General features: G+C 39.2%; 1 protein-coding gene across 2 annotated transcripts in view; it reads left to right on the top strand.

Annotated features, from left to right (window-relative positions):
* Positions 1 to 20,216, top strand: part of SYNJ2 (synaptojanin 2) — a 76,898-nt gene extending 56,682 nt beyond the window's left edge. For both annotated transcript variants that reach the window (XM_060753648.2, XM_060753647.2), the window contains exons 19-27: positions 3,979 to 4,197; positions 8,514 to 8,592; positions 10,187 to 10,355; positions 11,075 to 11,233; positions 12,042 to 12,176; positions 12,711 to 12,838; positions 14,154 to 14,262; positions 15,215 to 15,426; positions 18,541 to 20,216. In XM_060753648.2, the coding sequence (XP_060609631.2) occupies positions 3,979 to 4,197; positions 8,514 to 8,592; positions 10,187 to 10,355; positions 11,075 to 11,233; positions 12,042 to 12,176; positions 12,711 to 12,838; positions 14,154 to 14,262; positions 15,215 to 15,426; positions 18,541 to 19,329 (1,999 nt within the window). In that variant the 3' untranslated portion in view covers positions 19,330 to 20,216. The remainder of the gene's footprint in view (positions 1 to 3,978; positions 4,198 to 8,513; positions 8,593 to 10,186; positions 10,356 to 11,074; positions 11,234 to 12,041; positions 12,177 to 12,710; positions 12,839 to 14,153; positions 14,263 to 15,214; positions 15,427 to 18,540) is intronic.
* The last annotated feature ends 3,448 nt before the right edge of the window (positions 20,217 to 23,664 follow it).

Raw genomic sequence — 23,664 nt, 5'->3', positions numbered from 1 at the left:
CTTCCCTCTTCTAATTATATAATTGTAATTGAGTTTTTCCAGTGGGGGGCCCAGAGAGAAAATGTAGTTTATCGAAAACTTTCATGGCTGGAATCACTGGGTTGTTGTATGGCCATGTTCCAGAAGCATTCTCACAACCTCTGAGGATGCCTGCCATGGATGCATGCAAAATGTCAGGAGAGAATGCTTCTGGAGCATGGCCATACAGTCCAGAAAACTCACAGCAACCCAGTGTAGAGTTTATCTTCTGTGGGTTGAATCATCTAAAACATTAATGGAAAAAAGTGAGAAAAAAGCTATACAGTTGTTGTTCTCAACAGTGATTTATTTTCTTCATAAAGTAATTTGACGATTAATCATTCCTGCCGAAATTTTAATACAGTATTTGCTTTGAGGATTCAAATTGTGTTCTGTGAAAATAATTACATTGCATTAGCAATTTTTAAAAGGACAACATTTTTCTGTTGTGACGCCTTCATTGTTAGTCTGTTTTGCATTTTCCTCAGCTCTGGAAACACACAAAGTCTCACAAAACACCCCTGCTGTGGGATTGTATTTATTTGTTTATGACCTTTCTGCCACTTTCTTGAAGCCTAAAATAAAGTGAGAATCCTTTTAGCACATATTATTTATTTTCTAGGCCCTCAGATTATATCAGGATTTCTTTTAGTCGTAATAAGCATAAGGCCCCATGCTGCTTTGTGGGAGAGTTTTGTGTAGTGTGAAAAGTGAATATTCCTATAGTAATACAAATAGACCTCCAATTTCCTTCAGAAACACAGTCAGACATTTTTTAAGTTGGGTTGTTGTAGGTTTTTTGGGCTGTATGGCCATGTTCTAGAAGCATTCTCTCCTGACGTTTCGCCTGCATCTGTGGCAGGCATCCTCAGAGGTTGTGAGACCTCACAGCCTCTGAGGATGCCTGGCACAGATGCAGGCGAAACGTCAGGAGAAAATGCTTCTAGAACATGGCCATACAGCCCAAAAAACCTATAACAACCTAGTGATTCTGGCCATGAAAGCCTTCAACAATACCTTTTTAAAGTTTTTCTTTCCTGTAACCTTTTTCTGTATGTCGGATCTAAACACGAAGCCAGTATGGTGTATTGACTGAGCATTGGACTAAGGCTTTTGGGATCAGTTATGAAATCCACTGGGTGACTTGGGGCAAGTCACATTCTCTCAGGCTCCGCAAACCTTTTCTGAACAAGTCATACCAAGAAAATCCTGTGATAGGTTTGCCTTAGCGTGCCATAGATCCGTAACAACTTGAAGGTAAACAACAACAAAACACAAATCCGATTTGAATTGTCTGTGTCCCTAAGTCTATGGAGAAAAATTCTTTGTCAACAGAGCTTATAGTTTTATGTACATTGTATACATTTACTGTAGCAATCTTAGTATAAGTAGATTGTTGTCACTGTTATTTAAATACCATTTATTCTCTCTTAAAGAGACTCAAAGCAGTAAACAGTGGTAAAAACAATACAATACAGGCAAATCCCAAGTTACGAACAAGACAGATTCTGTAGGTTTGTTTTAAAATTGAATTTGTATTTAAGTCGGAACAGGTACACATTTTAAGTGTAACTTCGGCCATATCTATCTGTCTGTCTGTCTTCGGATAGTACAGGGAAGGGTTAACACCCCTGTGGTATTTGCTTTACTGCCTATGCTGATGTTCAGAAGATTTCATCTCACTTTCTGTCCCTGGGATAATTGGATTTTGGCCTGTTGTGGAAACAAAGATTGACGAGAAAGCTTCAGTGAGAGACCCCTTTCCCCCTGATAACTTTTTCAGGAGTGAATTTCCCATCCTAGGGATAGATTTCTCTCACTTTCTGTTGTCTCACGCCATTTTTAACTATGAGTAGTTTGTAGGTCAAGTGTTTGTAACTCGGGGACTGCCAATATACAATTTAAAACCTGCAGACTATTAACATTAAAATATAATTATACCTCAAACTACCTAAAATTAATAATTAAAACCATTAAACCCAATTTAAAATACACATAGCACCATACAACAGCCCCTGACTTAGGAGGTATTTGAATGGATACTTGCCAGCAATGAAAGAGAAGGATTTCCTGGTTTCAGGACTTTGCTTGTCAATATGGCAAACAAAGGCTTCTGAATCACCAGTCTGCTATGACTAATTGTTTACAGTTTCTCCACCAGTTGGTTAAACATATCTGTGCGTTCTTGTGCAATTTAGTTGAAATATTCTTGTAAAAATTAAGCTAAGATTCAGTATACAGGCACAATGCAGTTGGCAAAGCCTCTGATAGTGAAGTTCTTTTTTTGCAAACTTTTTTGCCTGCACATCCCTTTTGGTTCAGCAGCGCTAGCAGTGAGAGGACGGGGGGGGGGGGGGGGGGGGGGGGCTAGGGAAGCACCAACTTTGCTTGTTGGATTGCAATAGCATATCGGCAGAAAAGAGTGCAGTACAGCTTGAGGTGGGAAAGAATGAGATTCTACTCTTCTGTGGCTCGCCCTTCTGTAATTTCATTTCATAGAATCATAGAATCAAAGAGTTGGAAGAGACCTCATGGGCCATCCAGTCCAACCCCCTGCCAAGAAGCAGGAATATTGCATTCAAATCACCCCTGACAGATGGCCATCCAGCCTCTGTTTAAAAGCATCCAAAGAAGGAGCCTCCACCACACTCCGGGGCAGAGAGTTCCACTGCTGAACGGCTCTCACAGTCAGGAAGTTCTTCCTCATGTTCAGATGGAATCTCCTCTCTTGTAGTTTGAAGCCATTGTTCCGCGTCCTAGTCTCCAAGGAAGCAGAAAACAAGCTTGCTCCCTCCTCCCTGTGGCTTCCTCTCACATATTTATACATGGCTATCATATCCCCGCTCAGCCTTCTCTTCTTCAGGCTAAATATGCCCAGCTCCTTAAGCCGCTCCTCATAGGGCTTGTTCTCCAGACCCTTTATCATTTTAGTTGCTCTCCTCTGGACACATTCCAGCTTTCTCTATATACTGTAGGCAAGATAAACAACAGCTTCTTCCAGAATCCCTTACTGGCCGTGCATGAATGCCAAACAGGGAAAAGATGAGAACAGTAAAGCTAAACCTTCCCCACCATCTCCCTTCCAGCATACTAAAAAGCACAGATATAAAATTATGACCACCAAAAAAGATAAGAGAAGTGGGGTCTGGAAAAAGAAGTCATCCCTGGATGTATTTTGGAAGAAGCCTTTAAGCGACTTCTAAAAGGTTCATAATGTGTTAGTTTATATAGTAAAAGGTAAAGGTTTCCCCTTGACATTAAGTCTAGTCATGTCCAACTTGGAGGAGTAGTGCTCATCTCCATTTCTAAGCCGAAGAGATGGCATTGTCCATTGATGCCTCCAAGGTCATGTGGCCAGCATGAATGCATGGAGCGCTGTTATCTTCCTACTGAAGCGGTACCTATTGATCTACTCACACTTGCATGTTTTTGAGCTGCTAGGTTGGCTAACAGTGGGAGCTCACCCCTCTCCCCGGATTCAAACTGTCAATCTTTCAGTGAGCAAGTTCAGCAGCTCAGCAGTTTAACTCGCTGTCCCACCAGTGGCCCAGTTAGTTTTTATATGCATAGCTTATCTGACCTGGTTGTTTCGTGATCTTATTGTTATTTTTGAAGAAAAAAAGGGCTTAAAGCTGTTGAGCTACTCATTATTTTTGTGGCATAGGGTGCTCTTTCTATTCTTTCCACATTAATTCTGTTACCAAATTCCTGATAAGAACTAATACTCAAGAACAAATTTACTTCAATGCTTTCAATAATACTTTTACAGTACTTCATAAATGAAGTTGTCTCATATTGTGAGAAACTGGACAATGAAACAATATGTGTAAAACAGCCTTGAGAGACCTCAGAAACATTAAGCAATTGCTCTTAAATAACATATTAAAGGGTTCTTTCACATACTCCTTCTGTATCTCCTCTTTAAACATCATTTTTGTCTTCACCTTTCCCTCTGAATAGGCCAGTTCTAGCTATTGTGGAAGTGGAAGTCCAAGAGGTTGATGAGGTGGCTCGGGAGAGGATATTCCAGGAAGTGTCATCCATCCAAGGTCCTTTAGATGCCACTGTAGTGGTGACACTGCTGGAACCGTCCCCTGAAGAGAAAGACGAATTTCCTGAGGATCTGCGGACTGAGCTTATGCAGATCTTTGAGACCTACGGCATTGTCGTCCTTGTCAGGTAAAATACTGTTTTCATGAAAAAGAATAGTGGCTGGGAGCCAACCTTTTTGCTTCTCTGCACAATACATCTGCTCTTGTTCACAGAAGAAAGCAGGTTGTGGTGGTGGTCCTGTGTCACTCCTCCTTCCCCTTCCTCTTCTTCCCTTTCTTCCACTTCTCCCTCTCCCCTTCCTTCTGAATTGTATCCCACCTTTGCTCCAATAATGGAACTCAAAGCACCTTACTAGTTATTAAAATTAATACAGATTAAAAATACAAAATGCTATTTATATGTGTGTGTAAATTTCTGTAGAGTTAAAGCCAAAATTAATTAAAGTATAGCATAAATGTGCCATTAGAGTTCAGAAAAATATTATTCCTTAAAATGTATGTATTTGCCATATTATATCCTGACCTCCTCAACCCTGAAGGGGACTCAGAATAGCGCACACAAGAGGTCAAGTCAATGCCATACATTACATACATTTCCAGCAAATAAACATATACATTAAAACATCCGCTAAAACCATATCAATATCACAATTCGATGCCATACATTACATACAATACATATCCAGCAAATAGACATATACATTAAAACGTTCGCTAAAATCATATTAATATCACAATTTGATGCCATACATTATATACATACATATCCAGCAAATAAACATATACATTAAAACATTCGCTAAAACCATATCAACATTAAAATTATTAAAATCACACCATCCAATATCATGGTCTGGGTCATTCCAGTTATCATTGCACCATTCCATGTTCACATATTTCACTAATCAATTATCCAAACGCTTGGTCTCACATCCAAGTTTTCATTTTTTCCCTAAAGGTCTGGAGGGAGGGGGCTAATCTGATGTCACTAGGGAGGAAGTTCCATAACCAAGGGGCTACCACTGAGAAGGCCCTGTATCTTGTCCCCACCAACAGCACCTGGGAAGGAGGTGGGACTGAGATAGGTAGGCTGGGCTGTGTAGTGTGGTTTCCAGGCTGTATGGCCATGTTCTAGCAGCATTTTCTCCTGAATTTCACCTGCATCTGTGGCTGGCATCTTCAGAGGATCCTTAAAAGCCTTAATTTTCTGGGAATAAGAGACCCATTCTTGTCTCTGCATGCAGTTCCAAAGTCTAGCGGCATGAACCAAGAAGGGTTTTTTCTTCATGTATCAAACCCAAAAAGATGGTGGGATAAAGAGAAGGGCGTCTCCTGAAGATCTTAAAACTCCAGTCTCATGTAGAGAGATATGATAGCACAGGTTGAATCCCCAATCCTGGTTCTGCCTTTCAACTAACCAAGAACACCTCTATCCTGTGTAGATTAAACAAAGACAGAAGTACACCTTATCACTTAAAAGGTAGTTGTGAATGAAATGGAAGAAGTCTTTCTATGAATGGAAGCTCCTTTTGCACCTTGAGAAAAATGTTGAGCTATAGGTCAATAAAAACCAAGTGTACGCTGCAGGATTGAATGTAAACAGTGTTCATTGCTGAAAACATTCCTGTGCAATGGCATACCAATAATATAGTAAGAGTTACAGAATATTTCAGCACTCTAATAAACTATGTGTTATATTTTGGGGCACCTTACCTAGGAAATGGCTGATCAGTGTTTTTGGACACTTCTCTGTTGAAATGGCCCATGAGAGATGGCAGTCGCCCACAGAGATCTAGACAGACAAGCTTGATAGATTGCCCTGGAGTGATACCTTAGGGCAAAAATATATCATGCCATGTCAGTTTTTTAAAATGTGCATGCCATTTCTTGTATTCTAGCTGCATTCCTGAATTATTGATGTTGAGTGGACTCCACTCTAATTCTAGTGAAGGCAGCTCGACACATGGTGTTCTCAGCTGCCTCAACTAAAGAGCTTTTGGTGGGATGCTTTGATAACATTTTTGGAGCTGTTTACTTTCCCAGCATTAGCCAAGAGATATGTAACCATATCTCTGTAACCATATCTCTGGACAGGATTTTTCAATAATTCAAAGAATTATAATATACTTTCCAAATGTATATAAGGCAGCATCCTTATACACTTTTTGACTTGCCCTAGACTTTTTCCCATCATCTTATTGTTATTGGAATGGGGTAGAATTTCCATTTTGACAGGCTATATAGAAGAAATGGAAAAAATGCATTCTGCTGATATTGAAGATATCATCATATCACTTACAGAAATGTGTTAAATAGCCCATTTTTAAATAATAATAATAATAATAATAATAATAATAATAATCGTCATCATCTTTATTTTTAGACTGCCCTATCTCCTCTGGGGGACTCATAGTGGTTTACACATACAAAGGCAAATATTCAATGCCTGACATCTACCAAAACATTACAGCAATAAACATAATATGTAATAATAACAGCATTATACTAATCAAATAAAATTAAATATCAAGATAAAAACATAGAACACCTAATCACTAAACAGATACATTTAAAAGCATGGTCAACAATAAAACATCTAAAATAGTCGAAATTGGGTAAGCATTTGACTGTTAGTTATTCATAACTGTACCATAATGGCCACGAATAATCAGTATTAATAGATATTAAGTGCTAATAGGGTATGTATTTTACAAATAATCTCCAGGCAAGCTAATCCCTTCCCACTAAACCCAACTCCAGTTTGATTCCAGTACTCATTTTACAAGATGCCAGGTTGAAGAGCCATGCTAGGATTCTGGGTTCACATGTCCTGTACAAATAGGAAAACTACTACTGATAAAGAAACACATATTAATCAGCATTTTTGTTTTCAAAAACTTGATGGTGTTTCTAGAAAAAAGTTGCCTTTTAAAGTGATGGTCCAAGATATTTTGATTTGTGAGAAAGAATCTGAAATGGTGCTGTTTTTCACTTGCGTAATACCCACAAACAGCCAAGTTAATTTGGTAAATGGGGCAAACAAATCAATTCTCACAAACATTTTTTGCTCCATCTCATACACTAAAATTGGGCAAATAATAAAGTAAATAATTCATTGCAATTTTATAAGACCTCAGTTAGTGTTTCGCATTGGAAGAAAGCCGAGGAAGGTAGAAGGTGCACAGAAATTCATGAAGTTTTGTATATAACATAGTAAAGTAATATTAGTCACGGTGTTGTATATAGCATAGTAAAACAACACATCACGCCGGAACTGTGTTAAAATAAAATCATGTCAGAGTCATATACAGTATAGCAAAGTAACAGGAATCGTACTGGGACTTTATAATAAGCACCAGAAACAAGAAGATCAAAGAACAGAACTGCATATGCTTAAAAGGTTTCTTTTTCTCACAGATACTATATTGTGGCAACTAGGGGAAAAGAAGTTGTTTGTCCATCAATAAATGTTGTTTTAATTCATGAACTACAGCCTCTAATCTGTCATTTGTGTCCCAGCACCTTCCAGTCCAACTTTAGTAAACACAGAGGCGGACAGGCTCAATCTGCCTGATTCAACAATGAGACTACAGTGTTCCTTTCCTGTTTCCAGTTCGCTTTCCATGGACTCACTGTGTTGCGGTTTGGGTTGAGAATTAATATTTTTAATATATTTTTATACATTTTGTGGTTTTAAAATCACAGAATGTATAAAAATATATTAAAAACATAAATTCTCAACCTTATCCGCTAAACAGTGAGTCCGTGGAAAGCAAACTGCTGCTTGCAGGAGCCCCCTGCATGGCGGGAAGTTTTCCGCTGCTTGGCCAGCTGGCCAACCAGCAGCATGCCCCTCCCTGCCCCTGGATTGGCTAGGGCAGCTTCCCCACCTCGCCCCAGCAGCCTTTGCAGGGCTCCGTGGCCTCCACAGGGCGGCCAGGTCGAGGTGGGGAAGCCAGCCCTCACCAAACCAGCAACAGGGCCTGCCGCTGGTCGGCTAGCAGCATGGCCGGTGAGAGGGCGGCCACCACCGCAAAGGCCCTTGCCTGGTAAGTCGGGCAAGGCATTTCAGATTTTAAAACAACAGTGTATAAAATATATTTAAAAAGATATAGAGTCATGAATTTTCAGTTATCGCGGGAGGTCCTGGAACAGACCCCGCGATAAGTGAGGGACCACTGTCTTAGTATTATCTACTATTTGGCAGGTGCAAATGCACAGTAGTTATCTCTTAATCAGCATGGAAATAAACCTAGTGCCATACTTCCAAAAACCATCTATTCATATACTGATTCATTAACCTGTCTGTCCAGCTGTCTTTTTGTTTATTTATTGGAAACAATTAGAGATCATCATTATGCTTTTTATGAGACTAAATTTTGAAGGTAATAGATGTTATTTAAAGCTAATTTGCCACCTCTTCTTTCACTCTGATTTTATTAGAATCAATGGAGGTCAGATGTTGGTTACATTTGCAGAAAGCAGGTCTGCTCTTCAAGTTCTTGATGTAGATGGTGTCAAGGTAAAAAAATATTCTATCTTAAATCTACTATAACGTCTTAGACATTTGAGTGTAATTGGTAGCATTTAACCTGGATGCCTGGATTTTAAGTCCTCACATTCACTGTTCCATTTGATTCCACGGAATATGAGACTTTCTCTATAGACATTACTTCTCATACAGAGATGATATGTCCCTGAAAAACAGCTTATATAGCTTCAAATTGATCATTAAAGTCAGCTGCAACAGTGATCTCCAGAGTCTCTTTGGAAATCAGACTAGTATGTTATCAGTTTTTAAATCATTTTATGTACATGCAACCCGCCCTTTGTCTGTCTGTCATTATGCTTAGTTCCTATGTTTTGTGTATATTGTTTTATATGCTTTGATTTTTTATATTTTCCTGTTATGTTGTTTATTTGATTACAATTTGTATTGTTATATTGTAATTCTTGTTCGGGCTTAGCCCCATGTAAGGTGCTCCGAGTCCCCTTTGGGGAGATGGTGGCAGGGTACAAATGAAGTTAATTATTATTATTATCATCATTTGGAAAAGGAAATACTTGCATTAAAACAACCTTTAGTAGGAAAGAGTCCTTGTCACAGACTTATGCCAAGGCAAATTGGTCAGCAATGGCATACTGGTAAATTTGGAAGTGTGGGGTGCTTTTCATGACACTCCAAGCAACTACTCAAAAATCTATCCACAAAACCCATACACTGAAAATGATTTTTAATATGTCACTTTGTTGAAAGTTCTGTGGGTCCAGATAAGAATTTCAAATGGAGCTCCAGTTGAGTGGAAATTGTTTTTGGAGTTTTGGTACAACGAGCCAGTCGGAGATTCTTTTGCTATCCCTACTTCAACGCCCAAGGCCTTTGATACTAATGTTCCAAAGGTGCAGCATAGGTCATTGATATTAATCCATCCCCCAAAATCAGTCTTCTTTGCTTCAATTCTTTTTTTAGCCACTTAATAGTTACAAGCAACAACTATCAAGCACTCAAGAGCTTCTTATTTTAAAAGAAAGTTGTCAAAACCAAGTAAAGCCCCTTGTGTGTGAGTTTACTGGTAGGAAATGTAGGGCACGTATAAATGAAAGGTCATCTTACAGGAGTGACGAAGGATGCAGCACTAATAAATGGAAGAATTGGGGCCTTATTGCTTTTATCCAGGAGCTGGCAAGCTCTGGAAAATTCTACAGAAAATTAATTTTCCACTCCTGGACCCTCTAAATTGGAAGATTAGTCTTGTTTGCTATTTTTGACCTCAAAAAGCTTTTGGCTAGGAAATTAGGGGGACAAATGGCATACCATAATAGAGCCCTGTATCAACATAGTCACATGAATAGGATATTGATCTGAATGCACAAGCTAAAAGACATCTTTTTAAATATCTTATGTCATAAGGGTGTTCCTCTGAAAAAAATACTAGTTTAGTTATTACCAAATTAATGTATCAGAAATTTCAACTCTGTTCTTTAAAACATATGGTTGAAGTCTTTGTCTTTAGTTTGTTGAAGGAATGTCCTCTGTGTGGTACATTTATACATACCTGTTTGATTGCCCAAGATGCGAAAATATTTCATTCTTTGTCTCTCTATGTGTGATGCAGATTAAAGATAAGACTGTGAAGATTTGGCCTAAAACCAAGGACTGGCTGAAGGGCCTGCAGGAGGAGATCACCAGGAAGCGAGACAGCATGGCTCCCATGTCACCCACAGCCAATTCCTGTCTACTGGAGGAAAATTTTGACTTTTCAAGTTTAGATTATGAATTAGAAGGTATGTAGTTTTACCTGCGGGTCTAGGCGTGCACACTCAATTTCCCTTTGCCTTTTTCTTTGTGTGTATTTTTACCTGATAACTTGGGAACCACAAAAGTGAAGAGTAAAGCTTTGTTCCATTCTGCAGTACTTCCAGTGTAATCTTGGCAAGCTTAGAAAAATTACCTTTTTGGACTGTAACTCCCAGAAGTGTTTCACCAGCAAAGCCAGTGGCCATGTTGACTAAGGAATTCTAGAAGATGCCATCTCAAAAACTGACTTTAGCCAGATGTGGATCCTGTGTGCGTCTGTCCAGAAGTTAATCCTATAGCGTTCCATAATACAATCTACAGAAGTAAATATCTATATGAATACAGCCATGATGACAAATCTCCAATCTTAAACTATTTCAGATAGAGTCAAAGCCCAGGCCTTTTGCTGACACTGTATTTTCTGAGATGGAATTTACTGCCACTTCAGTAGGTAGCCAATCTAAATTAGATACACAAATTGGGATTTTTCCGCTGCTTCTATTAATATGTTTCAGAAGAGGTTTGTTACAGTGGCATCCTGAAGAAAGTTAATTCCTTTAGTTGTATAAAACAATACCACCTCAAATCTCTTTTAAACTCTCTTCTTTTTGGCAGAAATTGTAACAAGGATAACAAGAAGAAAGAAAAACGCCTCCTTCCTCTTTGTTTCCCATCAATAGTTTCTTTTTTGTGTCTTCTGTTTTAGGTGATATCCTAGATGATGAAGATGATTATTTGGATGACATGTTGCATCAGTATCCCTCTGCAGGAGACGTGGCTTCAACTGTGGACGATTTGCAAGATGGACCTGATTGTGTGACACATGCAAACAAATCTTATCCTTCTGGGAGAAAGCTGCATAAAGGTGATCTTTAGAGATACAGTAGTGAATATGTGTAGCCATAGTAGTCAATACAGACAATTGAGGCATGCTTTTCTGTCTGTTGGTCCTGTGGAAAGAACATGGATAATTAGGTGTATGTGCATGTAATGCCAATTCTATTATGATCAAGGTGTCAAGAACCAGGCTTTACTGAACTTTTTGTTTGGCATTAGACTCATAGAATCATAGAGTTGAAAGAGACCACAAAGCCATCTGGTCCAGACCCTTGCCATGAAGTAATACAAAATCAAAACCCTCCCAACAAATGGACATCCAGCTGTTTAAAAACTTCCAGAGAAGGTTTCACATGAACACAGATGAGATCCACTGTCTTTGTCCCATTCACGTTACCCCAGTCTACTTTTCAGGCTCTGTGAGATAGGCAGGAGCATTTGTGCACCACTCCTGGTATGTTTTATAGGAGTTGGATAAGCATTTAATACTCACCTCATCTTTTTCAGAAGGTTGTATATCAGTGTATCTTCAGAACAAGCTTTATATCCAAAACGCAATGCACATAAAGTTAATGAGTGTATAGAACTTCTGCTGAGTGGATTTCCACTGTGACTAGATATTCCCATCCCAAGTTAAAAATAACAGAGGCCAGTGACAAAGGCAGGTGCTTGGTTTGATGCATTTGGGCTGAAAATGAGTAACTGAAAGTTTCCTGATTTAGCAAGCAGGTGTCATTAAAGTTTTTTTTATGTAATTGACTTCCCTTTGTGAGCTTACATCTGCGTCAATAGTTTCCATTTTCTGTTGTTGACGTATTTTGTCAATTGTTCCATAGATGATGCTGACCTGGGGGAACTAAAACATGAGCTAGAAGGAAGTGGGGAGTTTCGCCGTCATTCGCCAAGCAGGTCTCTTTCTGTCCCTGGTCGACCTCGGCAGCCTCACCCACCACAGAGACCCCCTCCTCCAAGTAAGCGTTTTTGGTTTTGCTCCACAAAGTGTCCTCTGTGCTATAAACATTGTCTAAATTACCACAAGGTCTTCAAATCAAAGTCTTAAAATATGTTTATTTGGAAGCAACCAAGATTGTGTGAAAACAGTTTTGCACCCAGTCTCATCAAAGTTTGTGCCATGAAAAGCCGCATGCTCAAGTCTGTGTAAAATGTGCAAGTTCTTGGGGTCAGCATCATATTTATATTATTTAGAAGTGGAGAAGTTATGTAAGCAATAGCAGCTCAGAGACTTGAAACATCGAGATTAAAAAAATTAATCTTTTTCAATAAATCCATTTACTTAATCATTATGAAAAACCCCACCTGCTATTTCCTGTGAGTTATATTCTCTAGGTTATATTCAGAGCAAAACAGTGGCAAACCACTTCTGATCGGTTATTCCTTGCCTGAGCAACTCCTATAATGTTCATGGGGTTGACATAATTCAATAGGTGACTTGAAGGCATAGACTGCTCCTCAACCCTAAGCTGTTTGATGCACTTCTTTTGCAGCTGGAGTCTCTGTAAAGAAATCTTCATCGGATGGCTTGATCTCCTCAGGTGGAGTCTCTGGCGGTTCCAACCCTCTCCCCTCCATCTTACAGACAGCAAAGCTCCTTCCAGGAGCACCACAGCAGCCAGTGAGTAGCTTGGCACAAGTGTCCCAAGCATTGAAACAAACAAATAAAAAACAGTAAAAAGGAACAGCACATAATTTATGTTCCAAGTGCAGTGTTTGCGTAGGAGTTTCCATTGAAATTGTGAAGTTATACCATCTATAGCAGTGGTTCTCAACCTTGGGGTTTCCCCGATGTTTTTGGCCTTCAACTCCCAGAAATCGTAACAGCTGGTAAATTGGCTGGGATTTCTGGGAGTTGTAGGCAAAAAACATCTGGGGCCCCCAGGTTGTAGGCTAAAAACATCTGGAGACCCCAGGTTGAGAACCAATGATCTATAGGCTTAATCAAGCTTGCTGTTCACCCACATCTGTCAGTGTAGCCCAAGAGAGCCAACTGGACGTGAGTTTTCCGTTTCCCCTACATCACCCGGACTTCTGTCTGTCAGTGAGAATGGTGTCAGAGGGCCTGTTCTGTCTGTCTGTCTGTTTGTCAAGTGTAGTTCTAAGTAAAGAAAACAGAGATCTCTCTCCCCTGTCAAAAACCAGAGTTCTGCTCCCCACTAATGAATTTTTCCTTCAGTCCCTAAATTTCTAGCATCAGAAGGAGTGAAGCATTGAAAATCATCCCACCCAAAACTCGTCTATTTACTATGTTCATGTCCTATTTGGATACCTAAATTGTATTTCTAAACACTTCAGTAATGTTACTGCAATGTTAGATATTTGTAGACTGCAGGGAAATTTCATTTGGGAGTAGAATTCTTATGGAGTGGGGGATGCTGTCTACTTCCTATCTCTGCATGTCTCTGGTGTTCGTTTTCCACCTTGTATTCAGATTCTTCAGATAACTGATAAAAAGTGTTTAAAACCGTGAAGCAGTATAAAAATCATAGACATTCTAAAGCATTGTTTTAAAACAATATACAACAACATATCAGCCCAGAATCAGAACAGAGTAATCTCTAGGCTTTCATCACCTGGGACAGCTAGTAAGTTTGCTTTTGCCATTCTTTGTGTTTTTAAAAAACACAAAGCAAGGCAGGTTGGATGAATGTTTCTGGACACTCAATCTCAGAAGCATAATGCCACTGCAGTGAAGATCCGATATTTTGAGTGCCATCCAAACAGGGCATGATGGGACAGGAGAAAGAATGGTGTGAGAAAAAAATATCTTTCATATGGCTGAGATGAACTTGCATTCATGTGTAACCAGTAGGAAAAAGCTAGTCATTCTGAGAAAACATCATGTATACACCCTGCTTAAAAGAGGTGCGTATATTATTGTCTTCTGGACTAATTTTCCTCTCTTGTTGTGTTTTCTTTTTAACTCTTGCAAGCCAAAATCACGAACCGGAATCAGTAAACCTTATAATGTCAAACAAATCAAAACAACTACTCCCGAGGAAGCAGAGGAAGCTATTCGGTGTCTGATGCAAGCAAAAGGAGGTAAAGCCAACTCAACCCCCTGCTAAGGACTTTGATGGCAATGGCAACTGTTTATTTGGTCTTGCACCATTTTCCATATTTGTGACAAGCTTCTCCATCAGATGTGTCGGATTTGATTAGTGCTGTACTTGGTTTCCTGATCATTAATTATTGAATCTATATCTCACCTTTGGGACCCTGTACGGTCTCCTTTTTGGAGAGAAAAAGCAGGGTATAAATAAACATAATAATAGTAATTACAACAATAATAACTTCAGAAAGTAATTTAGTTTGCATTGTAAGAGTATTTGCTTTTCTCCCCCTCAACTGAGCATTATTTCTTCCCTCTCAGAGAGTCCTTACACAAGATAAAACTTTTGAAAGGGGTTTCTTTTCATATTCTACACATGATCAGAAATGCTGAAGTCATAAAATTGCAATAGACTAAGTGGAAACAGTTCCTGTAATTGAACAAGAGTGTTTAGCCATTAGTATTTTCCATACCTTTTTTGTATGAAAATGGAGGAAGAAATGAATCTGCTTTTTAGAGAATCAGACTTTTGGCCCAGGTAGCCTAATGCTGCAAACCACACTCACGGCCATTAGCTCTCCAGATCTTTCCTCAACTCAACTTAAGAAATGTGAGGAATTGGAAAAGGAGGGGGACCTTTACCATACAGAGTATGTGTTCTATCTCATATTATTAAATAGCAAACTTTTCAGTAAGAACTATCTTTGGCCAAATGATTATGGAAAATTACTAAAACTTATCAGTAGCAACTGTGTTTGCCTAGACTATTATGGAAGATTATCAAATTTTATTGGTAGCAAGTACAATAGCATTCTATAAATCAACCGAACAGTTTAGTGCCTGATTACTAACAATGGGCAAAAGTATTGTTGAACATAACACAATTTGGGGAATTGTACACCCAATTTAACAGACCTGTCAATTATCATATTTGCATTTCAGTAACACCAGAGGAAACTGTGGCACCCATTCAAAGAGCACAGAGTGCCACAAAACCTGAGACCGTCCTCAGCATTTCAAAAGCAGCCCCGCTTCAGAGTCTGCCACCTTCCCAATCACTCATACCTCAGCGCCCTCCCCCCAAAGTTCCAGCTGCGAAGAAACCTGTACCCTTGCAAAGAATGGGAGGGAGACCCGGATGTGTAAGCGTTGGGGTAAGATCTATTTATCAGTCTATACTGCTCATGCTTCAAAGCTGTGAGTGTTCAGGTGGCATGGTTTGGGAGACTCTTTATGGCAACATAACCAAGAATGGAAACGTTCTCTATACCTGCCCCCCACCTCCCGTCCCACTACTACCATTCATGATCAAAACTTGTCCACAGATCTGGGAGATACTCTAGAGTCAGCTTTTGGTCAATGCCCAGAGTCTGTGGAGGAGAGGAAAGAGATCCCACATATGCATATAGCTCAGCACCTATAGTTCCACAGGAAGAGAGTTTCATGTCCTTCCATCAAGCTCCAGGAGTAGGAAAATAAATGGGGATGTGGTTTATACAATAGAGAAGCAGCTGATGCATCTCAAATCTAAAGCAACTACCTTTTCCTTACCCCAGGAACTCAAAGCAGCCAGATCTTCATGGTCTGAACTACCTCCCCTCTTCTTCTCTGTGATAAGGAGGAGGGGCAGTGATAGTCCCATCCCATGACTTGACACTACTACTGGGCAAGAGAGGCTTTGGGCAGTGTACAAAGGACCTTTCTCACCATCCAAAAGGAATTCATATGTCTGTAAGCTGGATTTAAAACATATGAAGTTCATTAACAGGATGCCACCCAATATCTGCAAGTGTAATCTTAGGATTAGACCAATAAATATTAGGAGGGATTCTAGATGTTATGAACATTTGTTTGTGACTGAGCTGATTTAGTGGTGTTCATTTTTCAGTGACACTGCTCTTAAGACTGCTTAGGAAAAAAGTATACATCTACATGAGGTGATCATGTAGAAACAAAAAAAATGGGATTCTGAAATTGCACTAAAGCCACCTTAGTCTGCCACAACAATGTTTGCATTTATTTCAAAAACATGGCTAAAATGGTCCTACCATGAAAACAGGTATGGTGTATAGAGTCATAGAATCGTTGAGGTGGAAGAAACCTCGTGGGCCATCCACTCCAACCAAGAAGCAGGAAAATCGTATTGTACATAAACAGTAGTGTGGAAATACAAGTATGTGCTTTAAAAAAGTGATTGTTTCTGATTCCCATTTTTAATTTGCTTAGGTGCCTGCTTGAATTAGGATTTAGTGAAGTATTTGAATATTGTTGTGGGCTTTATATAGAAGTGCCAATCCTGAGCAGCATTAAAGAGGGAATCAGAATAAGAAAGTGACACTTGAAATGCAGTGTTTCTTTGTTTATCAAGAGCATTTCGTTATTGCCTCTCAAAACACTGCCAACAATGCCAAATCAATGTGTATTCTGACTGCCTAAAATGAGAGTCTCTGCATAGTGTCAACCAGCCTGGGATAGGATTTGTCTTGTGCTCTTTGAGCCCTCCTAGTAGGAGAAAAGGATGATATAAGGGTATTCCTCCCCCACTTCTTCTTCTGGTGGTAAAATGCTAGGGGAAAGTCATTTTCCTCCTCCACAAAACCATTAAAGGAAGTTGCCAGATCCAAACTGTAGTATTTCATTAATCATTGGCTGAATGGTGAGTCAACACTTAGATAATCTAGTGCAAGGGTTCTCAAACTTATTCAGCTGCAAACTTTTTCAACTTTTTGAAGCAAAAGTTTTTCAAGGAGCCCCAAGAAATGTTTATGTATGATATATTGTATCATATGTAAGGAATGGGCAAACTTAGACACATTGTGTTTTAAAATTTGACAGACAGATTGGGCCGATGGCAGATGGGTGGAGAGTTTATGTGAACCAACTGAAAAAACATGAACAAATTTCTATGTACATTTCACATATCTCATTTGTAATGCAAAAAGAAAAAGAAAAGAAAGAAAGAGAACAATACAATATTTAAAATGAAGAACAATTTTAACCAACATAAACTTAAGAGTATTTCAGTGTAAGTCCCGTGGCCATCCAGTCCAACCCCCTTCTATCATGCAGGAAAAGCACAGGCAAGGCACTCCCAAAAGATGGCCACTCAGCCTTTGTAGTAGTAGTAGTAATAATAGTAGTAGTAGTAGTAGTAGTAACAACAACAACCAGATACTCCAGGGGCCATTCAGTTCAACTCCCTTCTGCCATGCAGGAAAAGCACATTCAAAGCACTCCCAACAGATGGCCACTCAGCCTTTGTAATAGTAGTAGTAGTAGTAGTAATAGTAGTAGTAGTAACAACAACAACCAGGTAGTAACAACAACAACCAGATACTCCAGGGGCTATTCAGTTCAACTCCCTTCTGCCATGCAGTAAAAGCACAAATCAAAACCTGAATGGTAAAAGGGAAATAGGGTTTTGGAAGGAAGGCAAGGGGAAATACATTTTGGGCAGTGAGGGAGGTGGAGAAAAAAAGGCTTTGGGGGCAGGGGAGGAGCAAGAAAGGGAAAGCTTAGAGGGGGAGCCCCTCTGTATGCTTCAAGCTCCAAGGGCCTATGGAGTACACTTTGAGAAGCACTGATCTAGTGGATTCAGTGGCTCTACTTATGTTGCTATGTGCCTTGAATTCATTTATCTCTTATGATGACCCTAAACCTTTCATGGAATCTTTTTGAGCCAGATTTGTTCCCAAAGATGATGTATTGAGTGGGATATGTGGCCTTTGCCATGTTCTTTCTCTGTTCATTACATTTCTCGTTACCAAAATGAACGTTTCTAGCCCGTCTTCCCCTTTTTGGGATAAACTGCTGTTATACTTTAGTGCTATAATAAAAATAAATGTACAAGGTGGAATGTGGATACTAGAGCTGGATAATGAGAGGGAGGTGTGAGTTCATGGAGGGAAATCTCATCCATCCTATGCATAACTAAACTTCCAGCAGGAAAAAAAGACCTCCATGATTTTGTGTGACCGTATGCAAGAGAAAGAACTGTTAGACAAGAGCAAGGGTTCTCAAACTGCTCCCCCAGGTATTTTGTACTTAGCTCCCAGAAATCCCAGCCAGCTTACCAGCTTTTAGGAATTGTGGGAGCTGCAGTCCAAAACACCTGGAGGAGCACAGTTTGAGAAACTCTGGACTAGAATATAACATTCAGAAACATAATAGCCCAACATTTGAAAAATTGGCTCATCTGGAAAAACCGTTAACATGGAGTTGGTAGAATTGTAATTGACTTAACTACTGCCCCCCCCCCTTTTTTATAGCCGTCATCTCCAGAAGAGTCATGTGAGCAGTCAATAGCGCACCAGTCTTTTGCATTGCCAGAATCGCACCTTGAAGCCAGACCCATTACTAGTCCAACAAGGGCAGCTCCTGTTCCTAAACCGAGAACAATCCCCCCTAACAAAGCTCTGGAAAGGAGGAGCAGTGAAAGGCAGCCAGCCACACTCTGCCTTTTAGAGGAAAGTTCTCCAGTTCCTTCTCAGACCTTCACAGACACTCCATCAATTCCACCACGAAGAAAGAAATCTGCTCCCCCGGATTTTCATCTGCAGGTACTCCAGAGCAGCGACAGCCTGTTTCTTAAGGGTTTGACGTTTAATTCCAACAACAACAGTTCATCAGAGTATTACTGTAACAATCAAGATTTTGACGCACTCCCACTCTCTCCCAGTGCTTCTCCTGTTCCTGCAACAGCAGTCGCACCTTGTCCAGTCAACAATGGTTCCAAGCTGTTGAAGCCACACACTTCAGGATTAGCTGGCAGTCAGCACGTCCCTCCGACTACGCACATGCAGCAGCTTTCAGACAATGATTGTTTTATGAGAAATACCAATCTGCTAGATCTAGAAGTTGACTCTGCTGTTTGTCAGCCTTTGACGGACAGCCCCAGCCATGTTCCAAAAGACTTGAAGCTCTCCAGTTCAAGAGATTTCAGCCACTGGGTTACATTTGGGGAAGATGGCAACAGTGACACTGGGTCCCAAGGACCAAATGAACTACTTCCCATCAAGCAAACCCAGAATGCAAGTGTAGACACAAACTCGGTTTGAAAATTATGAGCATGTTTTCTTGATTTTTCAGCATAACACAGCAACAATAGTAATAATGTAATAAGATTTTTTCCTCAAACAATTTAGTTTACTTTCAGAGCCAGGATGCATACAAATGTGTTATGGTACTATCCTCCCTCAGTGAATTCTGATTTAACTCCTGTGATAAATCAGTGGCAGTACCCGATACTGCAACAATTACTTCTCATTTGCACCTTGCTCACTTTCTGTGCCTGAGGTCCCAGCTCCTTTGCCAGGGAAATGTAAGTGCAGAAAATTCTGTATTCTGTTGAAAAGACAGTCTGTTGCAACTCTTTTGTCTGAGCCCATATTCTGGAAAAGAATATTCAGCTTAATGAGATTTAATTGTGGTAATTGTTGATTCAGTTTACATATCCCAGATCCTGTCTGCCCTTTCCTTTTTATGCTTGTCCGCATCTGTGTGGTGTGGGAAGACGTTTTAAACAAATGGGCTCAGTCCAGCAAGCTCTGTGCAATACATCATTTCCTGCAATGAGAACATTTTCTGATTGTGCCTGGAGATAGCAGTACGTGAGATGGTGGGTGTAAAAGTGATTCCCCCAAGTCATCCTTGGCTACTTTACAAGTATAGCAAGGTTAGTCATAGGATTGAGGAAGGCTATCCTTGTAGAAGGACTGAGTAGCCTAATGAACAGAAAACTGTATTTCAGAAAACATTAATTATAAGATGTTACTGTAATATCCTAACATTGAGCCCTGTGGGCATAGTCCCATCCCAGCTTTGAATTAAGAGTGCAACACACAGTCCTTTTTTTTCTTTCTTTTCTTTCTTTTTGAGATGCAGGGGAATGTTCTCCACTCTCTCTAAAGTGCATTTGGGGATATTCAAGAGTGAAAAAAAATAACACCCTGGAGACCATAAAAATGGCTTTGGGAGCTGATGTTGCTTACATGCCACCCTTTGCTACAGAAGAAGAGACTACACTTAGAAAATGTCACATGGAGATATTAAAGTGGCCTCTGTAGCGAACGCTAGGTCCAAGATTTAAAAGCACAACCAGGCTATTTTCACAATTAGTGGGATTATGGAAGAAACAAATGGAAAATGTAGTGTGAACATTATAAGCAGTGAAAATAATGGCATGCACAGTAGTTAAGTAAGAAAGAAACTTGGAATACTTTACAAGGAAATCATACAGTGAAGTTATAAAATCGAAGACTGATAATTTATTAATGGCAGGACTCCATTATTTTAATAAAGAAATATAGAATTAATTTCTTTTAATTGGTTTTAAATAATACATACACAGATAATGTATTTGGGACTGTATTATGTATCTGTTTTGAATTGAGGCTGTAAATACTATTAAACTACTTTTTAAAAAAGAAACAGGACTCTGTTTGTTCCTTACAGAAGAGGAAAGACTCGGCTACTTAGTTGAATATTACTTCCTCCTGTGCCTCTCAAGAATCAACACAGAATTAAGAGCAATAGAAACCTACAAAATCCCCCCTTAATTTCTATTTCCTTGACTACAATTGATAAAAGAATGGAACCAATAATTGCTGGATGACACCAAAAGCACATTTGTCTATTTATGAAGAACACAGCCAAAGTTAAGAGCACCAGCCAAGTACAGGCAGCCCCGAGTCACAAACATCCAACTTACAAATGACTGACAGTAAAGAACAGGAAATGAGAGAAATTTACCCCTAAGAAGGAAAATTCACTCCTGGAAGAGTTATCATGGGGGAAAGGTGTCTCCACCGAGGCTTCCTCACCAATCTTTGTTTCCACAACAAGACTAATTTTTCAAAATCCAATTCTCACAGGGACAGAAAGTGAGGTGAAATCTTCTGAACAGGGGCACAGACAGCAAAACAAACACCTCAGGAATGTTCACCCTTTCCTTTGCTATCCAAAACTAACAAATATATACATTTGGCTGGAGTTAACACTTAAAAATGCAACTGTTTTGACTTACAAACAAATTCAACTTAAGAACAAACCTACAGAACTTATCTTGTTCATGGGGACTGCCTGTATTGGGCAGATGATTTCTATGAACAGGTAGCCTTTCTCTTTGTTTTCTTATTTGCTCCCACTTTAGAAAGTTTTAAGAAGAATCTCAAAACCTGGTGTTTCCGTTGCGCTTTTGGTGATTAACCATACAATTTTATATTGCTGCTACCCTTCAACGTTTGTCCTTAGAGCACACCTCCTCCTCTCCTGTATGAAGACCTTTCTCAACTCCACTTCTGGAGAGTTTCTCCCTCACAAATAATCTGCTCCCTCTCTATCTCACCCCATGCTTTTTATCTCTTAGCCTTAGTATTTTATTCTGTACATGCGGTCTGCTCACTGTTACTGTGTTATGAATGATTTTATTTTAATTTTATATTGTTTGCTGTATTTTTATGTTTTATGTAATTTATTATGTTATTGTTTGTGTTTTTGATTTCTTTTATTGTATTGTGTTGTAGGGCTTGGCCTCATGTAAGCCACACCGAGTCCCCATCGGGGAGATGGTGGCGGGGTATAAATAAAGTTGTTTATTATTATTATTATTATTATTATTATTATTATTTATTAATATGTTTCCAAAATGATACCCGCATGGGTTTTTCTTGGAATATTTGGGAACCCTACTCAGATTTTTTTTCCTTTCAAAATCCAACTTCAACATGCAAACCATGACTACTTGCCTGTTCTCAGCTCCTCTGCACAGGTGTATTTCTGTAGCAGGGATTGTACAGAAATACCATTACATTTAGATAGTTTTACTCTCTACTTTTCCACATATTTTTTTCATTCCTTCGACTTCATAAATGCAAACTTTCAAAATGCTGTATTGTCTCTTACACGAATAAGGAGATTTTGCAAAACAAGAATTGCTCTCATCTAGAAAGAAACTAAAAATATCTCTGGATATTTATGGCTGCATCTCAGCATAAAATTCAAGGCCTATTCAGAAAAAAAGGTGCCTGGTCTATAAAAAATGCCAACACTCTCTGCAAGGAAGATAATTTAACAGCTTTGTGGCAGCTCATTTGCATGACAAGAACAGCATTCCAAGTAAAGCCAATTTAAGTGGGTTGATACATTGCAAATGATTTTTTTTAATTACTCCACTTGAATTAGCCTTCGGCACTATATCCTACAACTGCTAACTAGAGAGCATCCTCATTAAAACATATATCCATTCAGTAGCATCCTTTGTACAATCAATTGCGGCTCACACTACTCACACTACTCATAATCAAAAAAGCAACAAGACTATCTAGCTAGCCCATATGTCATACAATAAAAGATTAGATATCCCAAATGGCATGTATGCTTTCAAAATGTTTTCCTGAGAAGCAATCAGAACTGCATGTTCCAATCTGAAAAATCTAGAACTCAGAAAATGCCATTTAAATCTAGACAATTAAAGATGAGACACTGTTTAAAAACCAGTCATATTACTTATTACTGTGGTGACCAAAGTGATTATCACCTGTTACCAAAATCCTGAGAGAAAGTTGCTGCATTGTTGCTAACATGAACCCCGTTTGGGGAGATAAAGTGGGTTATAAATTAATATAATAATAATACTACACAATATGAGGATTTAAAGATAGAACGGCAAAAAGCCAGTAAAGGTGGTCCCAGTGATCGATACACTGGGTATAGTGCCCAAAGACCTTGGCCTGCACTTAAAAACAATTCACACTGAAAAAATTACCATATATCAGCTGCAAAAGGCAACCCTACTCAGATTTGCATGCATTATTCACCGATACATCACACAGTCCTAGACACTTGGGAAGTGTCTGATGCGTGATTGAATACAATAGCCAACATAGTGATCTGGTTTGCTGTGTACTAATTTTTCTGTGTATCAAATAATAATAATAATAATAATAATAATAATAATAATAATAATAATAATAAAAATGTTACAATCACCATTGTTCATTAAAAAATACAAGAAAATGCCCTCTGAATCCTGCCATCTCTAATCCTGCCTTCCCTTCTGCACCTGCACAGTCACAGCAGAGCAAACCATGCACTGATCACATGCAATGCACATAAGCATCTACTTAATCCCTCTTGCTTCCCCATCTCTGTTTTTTCCAAAAATGGCTAAATATTATGCTTCAGAAGATCTCAGGTATGTAACAAAACACTTCTTTCCTCCTTAAAACCCAAATATACCACTCACACAAGCACAACCAATCTAAGTGAATTCCCTGTACTGATGTATGGAGCAAGACGGCCAGACACTCTCATTCTCCATAGACACTCACAGATTTTTTCTCTCCTCTGGTAGCAGTGACATCATCCTTTTTAGGCAAAATAGAGAAAGAAGG

This window comes from Anolis sagrei, chromosome 1, assembly GCF_037176765.1.
Source record: "Anolis sagrei isolate rAnoSag1 chromosome 1, rAnoSag1.mat, whole genome shotgun sequence".
Taxonomy (NCBI): Eukaryota; Metazoa; Chordata; class Lepidosauria; order Squamata; family Dactyloidae; genus Anolis; species Anolis sagrei.
This window is presented reverse-complemented; position numbering and strand designations above follow the sequence as displayed.